The sequence below is a fragment of the Aotus nancymaae genome, unplaced genomic scaffold, assembly GCF_030222135.1.
Source record: "Aotus nancymaae isolate 86718 unplaced genomic scaffold, 86718_ANA_hifiasm-v0.15.2.pri h1tg000036l, whole genome shotgun sequence".
Taxonomy (NCBI): Eukaryota; Metazoa; Chordata; class Mammalia; order Primates; family Aotidae; genus Aotus; species Aotus nancymaae.
In genome coordinates, this window is record NW_026988450.1 from 88,387,862 (window position 1) to 88,401,201 (window position 13,340).

Below are 13,340 nucleotides of genomic sequence, written 5' to 3' on the forward strand. Positions count from 1 at the left end.
CAGAGAGGCCCCAGATACATTCTGCAAACCTCCTGCTGGCCTTGGGCTCTGCTCCAAAGAGGTACCAGCTTGGCATAGCACTCTTCTGGCATTTCAGGTAGTTGTTTTATTAGAGACAGGATCTCGCTCTATCACTGGAGTACCGTGTCGTGATCACTTCTCACTGCAGCCTCAACCTTCCAGGCAGAAGCAGTCCTCCCATCCCAGCCTCCCAAGTAGCCAGAACTACATGACCAGGCCACTACACCCACTAATTTTTAAAATTTTTTGTAGAGAGGAGGCCTCCCTTATGTTGCTCAGGCTGGTCTCAAACTCCTGGGCTCAGGTAATCCTCCTGCCTTTGCCTCCCAAAGTGCTGGGAGTACAGGCATGAGTCACTGTGCACAGTTCAGGGGGGTTCTGAGGCATTTCAGCTCCACTCACTAAATGCCTGGCCCTCGCACCCATGCCTGAAGAAGTGCAAATGTGAAGAGCCGGGGTCCCTGGCTGCCCCCAAGGGCCCACATGAGGGAAGCACGTAGAGGTCCATGGGACGCTTTCACTAGGAAATGCCAGCTCAGGGGATGTGGTAAAGAGGGAGAGGCAAGTCGACCAGCAGGGGAAGTAGCCGACAGACCTCCACGGAGAGGGGCGATTGGAGCTCTGCGTGGCTAGAATGGTCTTTCTCCTGTGCAGAGCCTCAGTCATCTCTCAGGAAGCAAGAATCTGCCAAGTCCTTCCATTCCTTTCCCAAAGGACGAGGCAAGCTGGCCTGGAGGGCTTTCCTCGCTCACACTGGCTCTGCTTGGTCCACCTCCAGCAGCCGCAGGGATCCGGCTACCCTGCCCTCCATACCTGCAGCCTGGGGAGTGCCCACGGCAGACGCCCAGAGCCTCTCGGCAACATCTTTGAGGGCTCCACCAAGCTGCATCCACTTCTGACAGTGCTGGGAGACCCGGCCTGGGCAGGGCACGGCCTCGAGGGCAGTCGGCACGGCCTCAGCATCCCCCCCTGCCACGCCCGCCTGGTAGCCAGGGTATAATCTCACCTGGCACCTCTCCAACCTGCTCTGGGCTGCCCAAGACAAGGTGTGCCCTACAGCTCTCACAAGAGGCCAGCTCATTCCTCAGCACTCTCTCCAAACCATTACAAAGGGTCCCCAACCTTCAGAGAGCCACATCTCCTCGGCCAGGACATCACTGTCAACTTGAGGTGCAGATGGCTCCATTGGAGGGGGAGGTGGGTTCTACTCACATTCAAAGAACAAATCATTCCCACCTAATTCAAACTTGACCTGAGCAGAGTAAGAGGGCACACACCCCGACTCATTTTATGAGGCTAGCAAAACCTTTCTGTTGAAACTGGACAGGGAGAGTACTAAGTGAAATCATGGACTGATCACTTATAAACAGAGATAGGAACAAGACATTAACACTGAATCTAGCAACGTGTTTAAAAATAAATCATCTTGTCAAAGTCAGTCGATACCAGAAACAAAAGATTTCATTTAATATCATAAAATTAATTAACATAAAACAGGTTATAGACCTAAAGACCATAACTGAAAAATGCCTAGAAGAAAACATAGAAAAATGTTCATAAACATTGGGATAGACAAAAATTTCTAAAAACTTTGTCCTTAAAGGAAAAATTCATAAACCAGGCTTCATTAAAATTAAAAACTGTGGCCGGGTGCAGTGGCTCACACCTGTAATTCCAGCACTTTGGGAGACTGAGGCAGGTGGATCACGAGGTCAAGCGATTGAGACCATCCTTGCCAACATGGCGAAATCCTGTCTCTACTAAAAATACAAAACTTTGCCAGGTGTGGTGGCACGCACTGGTAGAACCAGCTACTCAGGAGGCTGAGGCAGGAGAATCGCTTGAATCTGGGAGGTGGAGGTTGCAGTGAGTTGAGATCGTGCCATTGCACTCCAGTCTGGTGACATAGCAAGACTCTGTCTCACCAAAAACAAAACAAAACAAACAAACAAACAAAGAAATCTTTTACCCATCTCTTTAAAAAAAAAGAAAAAAGAGACACAGTCATAAAAAAAAAAAGACAAGGCCAGGCGCAGTGGCTCAGACCTATAATCTCAGCACTTTGGGAGGCGGGTGGATCACCTGAGGTCAGGAGTTTGAGACCAGCCTGGCCAATATGGTGAAACCCCATCTCTAATAAAAATACAAAAAATTAGCTGGGCATGGTGGCAGGCACCTGTAGTCCCAGCTACTTGGGAGACTGAGGCAGGAGAATTGTTTGAACCCAGGAGGCGGAGGCTGCAGTGAGGCGAGATCGCGCCACTGCACTGCAGTCTAGGCAAGACAGAGAGAGACTCTACCTCAAAAACAAACAAACCAAAATGAAAAGACGAGCAATCGACTAGGAGGAAATACTCCACAATTACACAGACACACTTCTAACAATGAGCTTGTACACATAATATATTTAAGAAAATTTTTACAACTCAATAAGACAGATAATCCAACTTAAATGAGCAAAAGATTCAACCAGACAAATGGCAGAAGAGGATACACAATGGCTGGTGAGCACATTAAAGGATGTTCATCGCCAGGCTGTAGGGAAGTGGAAATGAAGCCACGGACACCCACCAGAAAGGCTAAAATCGGAAAGGGTAACAATGCCAAGAGCTGGTGAAGGCGGAGGGAAGTGCTCTCTTCCCTGAGGCTGATACGACTACTTCAGGAAAAAAGTGTGGCAGTTTTTTTTACAAAGGTCAATGTCTATTTACCACCTGTATAGCAATATCTGACACAAGAAAAATGAAGACGCATATCCACGCAGACATTTGCATACAACTATGCACAACAGCTCCGAACTGGAAGCAATTCAAGTAAACGTCCGTCTACTGGGGAATGGACAAACACTGGACGCTACACCTACACAGGATGCAATGCTTGAATCGCTGCCACATGCAACGTGATGGGCGTCTCAGAAACACACTTGCGGAACGAAGCCAGACACAAGGAGGAACAGGTATATGGTGATAACGGTTCCATGTACAGGAAACTCTCTAACAGGCAAAAGAAGTCCACGTTGACAGAAAGCAGGTCTGTGTTTGCTTTGGGACAGGGAAGCTTAACTGCAAGGGGCAGGTGCTTCGAGGTTGGTAGCGTGTCCTGTTGATTGTGGCGGCTCTAACCGGAGCGTATATTTTTTAAAGGCCATAGGCCCATATGAAGGCATGCCTAGGCGGTATCGTGGGTTGGGTTCCAGAACAGCACAATGGAGGAAACGGCGCAATAAAGCGAGTGGCACAAGTGTTTGTTCCCAGCACACAGAAACGTTGTTTCCACTGTACTGCAGTCTAGTCAATGTGCAAGAGCATTGTGTCAAAAAAAAAGTACATACTTTGATTAAAAAATACTTTATTGCCAAAAATGCTGAAACAGACAGGAAGCGAGAGCATGCTTCTGGAAGAAGGGCAGTGATAGGCTTGCTCGGCACAGGGCTGCCACGAACCTTCAATCTGTTAAACAGTGACAAACCGTACCTGCAAAGGGCAATGAAGTGAAGCACAAGAAAATGAGGAGCGCCTGCACTTCAGAAACGTGCACTCTGTTGTACGTAAATTATATCTTGATAAAGTTGATATTTGTACAAAATCAATGTAACATATTTTTAAAAAAATTATGACAATCTCAGCCAGGTGTAGTGGCTCACACCTGTCATATCCACGCTTTGGGAGGCCGAGGTGGGCAGATCACTTGAGGTCAGGAGTTCAAGACCAGCCTAGCCAACATGACGAAACCCCGTCTCTACTAAAACTATAAAAAAATTAGCTGGGTGTGGTGGCGCACATCTGTAATCCCAGCTACTTGGGAGGCTGAGGCATGAAAATCACTTGAACCCGGGAGGGAGAGGTTGCAGTGAGCTGAGACTGTGCCACTGTACCCACCCCTGGGCGACACAGCGAGACTGCATCTCAAAAACAAAAACAAAACCTATGACAATTTGAAAAGCATTTAATAAAATTCAACATCCATTCATAGTTTTTTTGGAAACAGAGTCTTACTCTGTCTCACAGGCTGGAGTACAGTGGTGCAATCATAGTTCACTGCAGACTTGAATTCCTGGGCTCAAGGATCCTCCCACCCAGCCACCCAAGTGGCTGTGACTCTGGGCACATGCCACCACGATGGGTAACTACTTGCTGTTTGTAGAGATGAAGCTTTGCCATGCTGCCTGGGTTGGTGGTGAACGGGGCTCAGGCAATCCTCTCATCTTAGCCTCTCAGTGCCGGGATTATAGCTGTGAGCCATCCTGCCTGGTGCTCATGATTTTTTTTTTAATTAGAAAAGTAAGGATAGAAGGAAACATCTTAATCTGGTAGGAAATCTGCACAGATAACCTTCTCGGGCTATAGCAAACCAACTTTCCCTGAGGTTTGCAAACTAACGAAGACGCCCACATCACAGCTTCTGTTCAATGCTGCACAGCAGGTCACAGTTACCACCACAGGGTAAGAAAAGAATTGTAACGAAGAGAAAAACTGTCATTACCGGTGGACATTAGGACTGTAGCTGAAAATCCAGAAGAGGCTACAGAGAAAAAGGAAGCTTCAGAAAGCCAGAGCGCGGTCTCCTGGTCTGCAGAGAGCTGCAGGCCTCTCACAGGGTGAGGGCCACCTACGCCCCTTTCTTCACTCCTGTGATCTCAGGGAAAGAGGTGGCCGGAAGAGGAGTGAAGGAGTCAGACATCCAACAAATGTCTCAGCGATGAGGCTGCAGGCACCACCTCCTGCCGGGATGGGTCCTCCCAGCTTCCCTGTCCTCTCCCTGTCTGTAAAATCCACATTCCCACAAAGATTTGGTCCCTGGCAGTACACTGGCAGTCCCCCACCCCCCTTTTTATTCCTATGAGACGATCTCGTGGCCACTCTAAGTTGCATATCACAGCAGAGGAATTCCTGAGGGACTTGGCGATACAGGACCGCCATGTTTGGAAACAGTTGTTTAACTGTAGAATGTAACATAATGGCAATACATCATTGATTATGTACAGAATCGGTGGCCACCCTCCTCCTTCCAATTTCTAAAAGGAAAGACCCCGGCCTTGACCCCCACCTGTCTGCCCGCAACTGGAGAGCAGCAGCTGCAGCAGGGGCGCAGCTGAGGCGGGGGTCCCCCGAGAGCCACACGTGCAGGGAAGGAGGGAGGGAGGCATGGGGGCTCCAAGTCCAAACCTGTATTCACAAAGCTTTTCTTTGAGAGTTGGAAACATGAAAAGACATTAAAAAAAAAAATAAGGAAAGAGATATACCATGTTTATGGATCAGAATATTTTCCTCAAACAAATCCATCCTTTTAATTTCAGTAAAAATCCAGAGAGGGGTGTATTTTTGATAGTATTTAACAAACTCATCCTAAAATATAAGTGGGAATCTGAAGGACAGAGGCTGGCAGGTATTCTTGAGGAGGAGCACCTGGAGGAAGGATACACTAGATCTCCACATGGAGAAAAACACCGGGAGGGAGGCAGCGGGGCTGGGACAGGCAGAGGCCTCAGGACAGAGCCCAGAAACAGGCCCAGGATGGGGGCGGCAGGAGAGAGAGGGCAGGACACGCTTCTCAATGACCTGTCAGGCAACAAACCACATACCCAGGATTCAAGGAAATACAACTGAGCCCAGCTACTAGAAACACTCTTCTGGATGCACACTCACTGTCCCCAGCCCCATCCAGTGCTCGGCGTGATGATTCCGTTCACTGACTGTCCTGTGGGCCCCTGGAGAAGGGGTCAGGTCCAGCTCATCCTGCACACCTAGCACGGCATGCAGCTTGGGCTGGGCAGCTCTCTCTCGAGAGGGAGGCTGTTCGGTCATGCCAGCCAGGCAATTCCCTGAGGGGCTGCTGTGCATACTGGTGGGGTCGGCCAGCCGACAACCCTGGCTAGCACTCAGGCCTCCACCGCCCAGAGACAGCATTCCTAGCCACCTGTCCGCAGCCCCACTGCCTCAGGGCCCACTGCTGAGGGTGCAGAGGGGCCGATGTTGTATAAAGCAGAGGAAGTGGCCCTTGTGGCTGTGGCAGCAGGATGGCACCTTGCTGCCTAGTTCTAACACGGGGGAGCCTTTCCCTCCACAATCACAGATGACTCCCATGTACTTGCTAGTGAATTTTCTTTCTTTGTAAAACTGTGATAAAATACGGATAACATAGAATTGACCATTTCAACAAAGCATTCAGTTCAGTGGCACTAAGCATGTCCATGCTGTCATGCGACAATCACCACCCTCTGTTCACAAACGTTTTTCATTTCCCTGAAATGAAACTGTACCCATGAGGCACTAACTCCCTGGCCAGCCCCAGGAACCACCCTGGATGCTGCTCCCAGAGTCCCTGAGTCTGGCTCTTGGTTTCGATCCAGTGTGGGCACTAGAAAGCAAGCGAGGGAGCCTGCTTGCAGACAGCCAGCTCTGCTGGCCACCCAGGTCTCAGGCTGGCCCTTGACCTCCCAAAAAAGGTAGAGCCAGAAGCCCATCTGCACGCATCCCATCTGCCAGCGGTCAAGTTGTTAGCACTCGCTCTGCCAAGTACCTGAGCGGGGCCAGCTCCCTCCCCCGTCACCACCCAGGGCAGGGGCAGTGCCAAGCAGCACCCCACACAGGGCCAGGGCCGCCTCGCAGAAGCTGGAGCACACTTGCTGAGGCAGAGAAGCAAGTGCATGCCCGTTTGCTTGTCTGCCCTTGGGACATGATTCTGAGAGCTTCCCTTTTTCACAGATGCCATTCTTTCATTAACTTCTCATCACACAGTTTTTGCCTTAATATGTTCTCATTGTTAAGTTTCACAAACTGATAAAGCTAGAAGTCCCAGCCTGGGTAACACAGACAGACCCCGTCTCTACAAAATATTTAAAAATTAGTGGAGTGTGGTGGTGCGTGCCTGTGGCCCGCTACTTGGGAGACTGAGGTGGGAGGATCACTTGAGCCCAGGAGGTCGAGGCTGCAGTGAGCCATGACTGCGCCAGCCTGAGAAATAGAGCGAGACCCTGCTTCAAAAATTAAAAAAAAAAAACACAAAAGCTAAAAGTCTGTTTACACTACCCACTCATCTGAATCCCCTTCTAAGAAGTAACCTTATCCTTTTCAAGCCTATGCTTTCACATAAACACACAGGTATCTGCAAACACATTGTTGTATTATTTTTTATACACGTGGTATCAAACCCACACTTGCAAGGCTTGCTGTGTCTCTGCAATCTTTCCCTGAACTGTATACAATGTAGCCACCAAGTGGAGCAGTACAGACAGTCCTCATGTACCTCAGGGCTTCCCGCCTTAACACTTGCCACTTAGCTGCCTGTGCTTCGGGGCTTGGAGGTCAGCCTGGGAGTTCCACTCCTCTAACTCGCCACTTCCTGCTGATCTTTAGATGGTGTCTTTTGTTGTTGGGTTTTTTAAATTTCAGAGTAGTCATCCTATCCATCTCCTTGAGATATAAAGACTGAGAAGAAGTGGTGGGTCGGAGGGCAGTGATGTTTCTGCTTTAATACACGCACCAGGCTGCCTTTCAAAGAGGCCGGACCACCTGCCCTCCCGTGGATGGCTCGTGCCGAGTCACAGAGCTCCAGGTGGGAGGCTGAGTGAGACACAGCCATGCTGCCTCGCCCCCACTCCACAGACACAGGGCGATCGCGTCTGCAGGTTCTTCTGGGGCCACTTGACAGAGCTCAAGACGAACAAGGAGGAACGGGGGCAGGGAAGGGAGAGGAGCCCACCTCCTCCTCGAAGCCCACACATGCTTCTCAGCATAGAGCATGAGGGCAGGGTCTGCATGACCTCGGCAGGGCTTAGGTGGTGCGGGCTTGCTCCCATGTTTTCTTGGGGCTGGCTCAAGACTGGTTGTGTCGTGCAGCCAGCTCAGTGCCCACAGCCATACGGGAGGCTCCTGAGGAGGGCCCTTGCTTGCAGGAACCCCACCCTGGCAGCCCCAGGAAAGGGCCTGACTATACTACAGAGCCTGAGGGCACTGGGGCTGCTTCACCGTGCAGCTGTCACCGTGCACGGAGGTGACTGAGGGGCACGGGCATTTTTCTCATGGCCTTGGACAAAGCCTCCGTGTTGGACTCATTAAACACCTACCCAGGGCATTGGACAAGGTTTTGGACAATGACTCAGACGCCATCCTTGCTCTCACAGAGACTGCAGTGTGGTAAGAGGAACAGGTAAGAGACACTGAGCGCAGCTCGGAGCACCTCCCTGGACCCAGACTCACGACGGGCTCAGGGCCCCACCCCCATCTCCCTGTCCACCTCTGTCTCCCTGTCCACTCGGAGCGGTGCTGACCATAAGCACCGTCAACCTCCCCACTGGGGACAGGAGCTGTGTCTGCCTCAGCCACCACTGCACCCCCAGGGCACTGAACTGATGCCTGGGCAGGGGTCTCAGGAACGTGGGTCATGGGAGGAGGGAGGAGGCAGGCCAGGGGCTCCCACACAGGTCTTGTAAGCACAAACATTTTACTTCTGACATTTTTTTATGCTGTTTTGATGGACTGTCATTTTGAGATAGGGCCTAAAGGTTCCTATGTTTAGGCAGTAACTCTCCAGCTGGCTCCCAGCCTAGCAGGCTGGCCTTGGCCCTGAGCACGCAGCCCCTGCCCTGCATCTGCTGCTGACCAACTACGTGACCCGACCCTGTCAAGTGACACCTGACAGGAGTGTAGCAGCACAGTCCTGGAAAGACACCACGTTCTCATCACCCTCAGCCTCTTTCTGGTGCCAGATGACAAAGCCTTGGTCATGCCTACTTTCATAAAGGAAAGCTGCTTGTGTACTGTGGTCGATGGCCTACGGGCCCACCTGCCACCGTACTAGTCAACAGCCCAGAAAATGTGGGCTGGGCATGGTAGCTCATACCTGTAATCCCAGCACTTTGGGAGGCCAAGATAGACAGATCGCTTGAGGCCAGGGGTTTGAGACCAGCCTGGGCAACATAGTGAAACCCTGTCTCTACTAAAAATACAAAAATTAGCTGGGTACAGTGGCTTATACCTGTAGTCCCAGCACTTTGGGAGGCCAAGGCGGACAGATCACGTGATACCAGGAGTTTGAGACCAGCCTGAGCAACATGGTGAAACCCAGTCTCTACTAAAACTACAAAAATTAGCCAGGTGTGGTGGCACATGCCTGCAATCCCAGCTACTCCGGATGGCTGGCTGAGGCACGAGAATCGCTTGAACCCAGGAGGTGAAAGTTGCAGTGAGCCCAGATCATGCCACTGCACTCGAGCCTGGGCAACACAGTGAGACTCTGTCTCAAAAAAAAAAAAAGAGAGAGAGAGAGAAAGGAAATGTGCATGCTGTTTCATGCCTTCCTTCTAGTTCTAAGTACTCCCTAAACCACAGATTCACACAAGGTTCTATTCCAGGGAAATGCAAAAACAAAGCAGCAGTCCCGCTGATGGAGCCACACAGCATGAGATACACTAAAAGATCTAGGAGGACCTTTAGCAAAGAAAGCTGCTTAACCCAGTGGTGCACATAGCTTTTGTTCAGAAATATGTTTTAGTAAGTGCATATTTAAAGAATCTCATGTAACCCTCAACATATTCCGGACACGTTGAGTGAATTCAACTGCTTAGTTTTATGGATATGAGAACTAAGTCCCCAGACATTCTGTCTCTTAGCATATTTGGAGTTTTGCAACCATCACCACAGCTTAGAACACTTTCACCACCCCAGAAAGCAACACCATACTCAACGGCACTCCACTTCCTACCATTCCAGGGAAAGAAAAATTTACACAACCATTTATAATGGCATCAAAGAACATAACATACTTTAGATTCAGAGCAACCACAATACAAAATTTGAAGGGACTTTCTAGGAGAAATTGATGAGTTGTTTATAATTATCATTTTATGTACTTGGAAACGCAATAGATGCAGAATAGCTACAACAATTGTGAAGAACAACAAGAAGTTTGGAGGAATTATTTAATCGGATTTCAAGCCTTACCCCTTAACTATAGTTAAAATGACCAAGAGTTCCTGGCCTAAAGGCAACACAGAAGAGATTCCAGAAGTAGATCCACACACATATACGGGCTGAGTACCCCAATCTGAAAACCCCAAATCCAAAATGCTCCAAAATCTGAAACTTTAGAGCACCAACACGATGCTCAAAGGAAATGCTCACTGGAACATTTTGGATGTCAGATTTTCAGATCTGCAATGCTCAACTGATAAACATAATGGAAATGTTCCAAAATCCAAATAAATGAATATATGAAAACTCGAAACACTTCTAGTCCTAATTATTTTAAATAAGCGATATTCAACCCGTACAATCAAATGATTTTTTCCCAAAGGTCGAAAGGTAAATCAGGAGGGGAAAGAAAAATATTTAACGGACCCTTACCTCACATCATACATAAAAGTTAATTCAAGATGGATCACAGACTAAATATGCAAGTGAAAACTATAATTCTAAAATATAAACAGGAGAATATCTTTATGATCCCTAGGTAGGCAAAAATTTCCTAGAGAGAATACACTATGTAACAGCTATTTTAAAAAATCTATAAATTGGACCCCAACAAAACTAAAAAGTTCTGCTCATCAAAAGAAAGACACCATTAGGAAGGTGAGATGACAAGCTTTGGACTAGAAGAAAATATTCCCAGTATAAACTTACATGATGGTGGTTTTTAGGTGCCAACATGTCTAGATTAAAGAATAATCCAGAGAACTGGTAATGTGAGACTCCTGGGTGTGTCTGTGTGGCTGCTTCCAGCAGTGACTGTGTGTCAGTCAGGGACCACGTAGGGATCTGCCCCCAGTGTGAGCAGTGCCATCTAAACAGCTGGGAGCCCAGACAGAAAAAAAAAAAAAAAGGAGAGAAAGAGTGATTTCCTCTCTCCCTGCTGGGGCTGGGACATTGTCTTCCTCCTGCCTTGGACATCAGAACTCCAGGCCCCCTGGCCTTTGGGATCCAGGAGTTAACAGCAGCCCCGTGGGTTCCGGGTCTTTGGCTCCCCTGGTTATAAGGCTTTCAGACTTGGCCTGAGCCCCACTACTGACACTCCAGGGTCTCCAGCCTATAGACGGCCTGCTGTGGGACATCTTGGCCTCTACAATAAAAAAAGCCAATTCCCCTAATAAATCCCCTCTCTTATCTATAGATACACGTACAGTCATGCATGGCTTAACGCTAGGGATATGGCCTGAGAAATTCACTTAGGTGACTTCATTGCAGTGTGAATGTCATAGATCATATTTATACACATGCAGGAGGTACAGTCTACTGCACACCTAGGCCGCAAATGTGTACAGCATGTAACTGCTGAACGCCACAGACAACTGTAACATCACGGTAAGCATGTGTGCATCTAAATACTCCTAGGCCGGGTCCAGTGACTCATGCCTGGAATCCCAGCACTTTTAGAGGCTGAGGCAGGCAGACCACTTGAGGTCAGGAGTTCGAGACTAGCCTGACCAATATGGTAAAATCCTGTCTCTACTAAAAATACAAAAAATCAGCCAGGTGTGGTGGCAGGTGCCTGTAATCCCAGCTACTCAGGAGGCTGAGGCAGAAGAATTGCTTGAACCCAGGAGGCAGAGGCTGCAGTGAGCCGAGATCATGCCACTGCACTCCAGCCTGGGTGACAGAGCAAGACTGCGTCTCGAAATAAAAAATAAAAAAATCTAAACTAAGAAAGGGTAATGCATGGCTCTACAACATCTATGTCGGCTACGACGGCACTGGTGATGGGAAGTTTCCAGCTCCCTTATCCTGTCACTGGTCAAATGTTATCACATGATACAAGACCATCTCTCTATCCTATTGGTTCTGTCACGCCGGAGGACCCTGACAAATGCAACTTACTTCTAGAATATAATAAAAACTCTCACAAATCAATAACGACAAGACAAGAAACTCAGTAAAACAGGCAAAAGGCTTCAACACTTGGCTAGAAATAATGTTATCGCTTAATCGATGAAAGTAACATATATACACGTGAAAAGATGCTCAGCTCATCAGTAACCAGAGAAATGAAAATTAAAACCACGATGAGAAGCCACTGCCCACCCGCCAAAACACAAAAATAAAAACGCCTGACCACACCGAGCGCTGGTGGGGGTGGGCAGCCTCAGGAACACCCAGCAGAGCCAATGGGAGGAAAACGGGATGGGCACATGGGAACAGCATTTATGTGGCGGACACCTGCCCTTCCACCCAGCAATTCTACTCCCAGGTATTTATCTAAGAGAGATGAAGACATCTCCACAAAAAGAACTTCAGCAAGAATGTCCGCAGCAGCCTTGTTCCTAACGGCCACAGCCTAGACTGCCCGTGTGTTTACAGGAAGATGAAAAACAGACTATGAAGTCAGCCAGAACAGTAAGCTGCGAATACACACAATGGCACAGGTGGGCGTCGTAAATTCTGCTAGTAAAAGCAGTCTGGATTCAGGCTGGGTCACTATATGGACCTGGAAACTAATCTGTGACACGAGAACACTGTGACTTCAGGGTCTGGGGACGACTAGAAGAGGGTATGAGGCGACTTTCTAGGGTGACCAGTATATACATGTGTCACAATTCTTTGAGTTGTACATTTATGATGTAACTATTTCACTATCCTGAAATTGTATCTCAATACAAAAACTTTTTCTCTTTTTTGTTTTGTTTGCAGTCCATAGGTTTGACTCTGAAAACCTGTTTTTGGGAAAACCAAATACAGCAGAAACATTCTGGAAAAAAGTCAGATGGAGCTGACTGAGAATTTAAGAGTTATCAGTTTAAACGCTGTGTCTGTCCTCGCAGACCACTTACGCAGGTCACTGAAGGATGAAATGTGATACCTGTTAACTCTCCTCGGGCACTTCTCTGGCTTGATATCCAATTCATAATGATAGATGTCAATTTTGGGGATGTCCATTTCGAAGAAATTGGCCTGTAATTTGATTGTTCTCCCGGAGGTCCCAAAGTCGGGTCTAGGTGGAGGCTTGAAGGCATATCCTTGGATGGGGGGTGGCGGCGGCGCGGGAGGCGCAAGTGCTGGAATGGCAGAGAGAACAGCCGTTATGGGGAGCACGGTTGCTCCGCGGCCCTCCCACCCCTCGGCCCCAGCCACCACATGCCCCCTCTGCTGTTTCCATTCAGTCCAGGCCAATATGGCATTCCACAGAGGCGGCGTCTCAACGTTAAGCCAATAATTTACTTAAAATGTATCGTAACAACTCAAACTTGCTACAACCATTTCTGTTCTTTCTTCCTGTCTGAGACACTAGACAGACCACGTAGCCTGAATTAGCAGCAAGGGAGACAAGGCAGAGAGCCCAGAGGTGTCAAGGTGGCGCCCCTCCCTCGTAGCTGTTTATTCATTTACTCA

At 48.7% G+C, this 13,340-nt stretch overlaps 1 protein-coding gene across 2 annotated transcripts in view; it reads right to left on the bottom strand.

Moving 5' to 3' along the window:
• AGO2 (argonaute RISC catalytic component 2) overlaps window positions 1–13,340 on the bottom strand; it is a 122,220-nt gene that overhangs the window by 56,223 nt on the left and 52,657 nt on the right. For both annotated transcript variants that reach the window (XM_064384628.1, XM_012461189.3), the window contains one exon: window positions 12,811–13,006. In XM_064384628.1, the coding sequence (XP_064240698.1) occupies window positions 12,811–13,006 (196 nt within the window). The remainder of the gene's footprint in view (window positions 1–12,810; window positions 13,007–13,340) is intronic.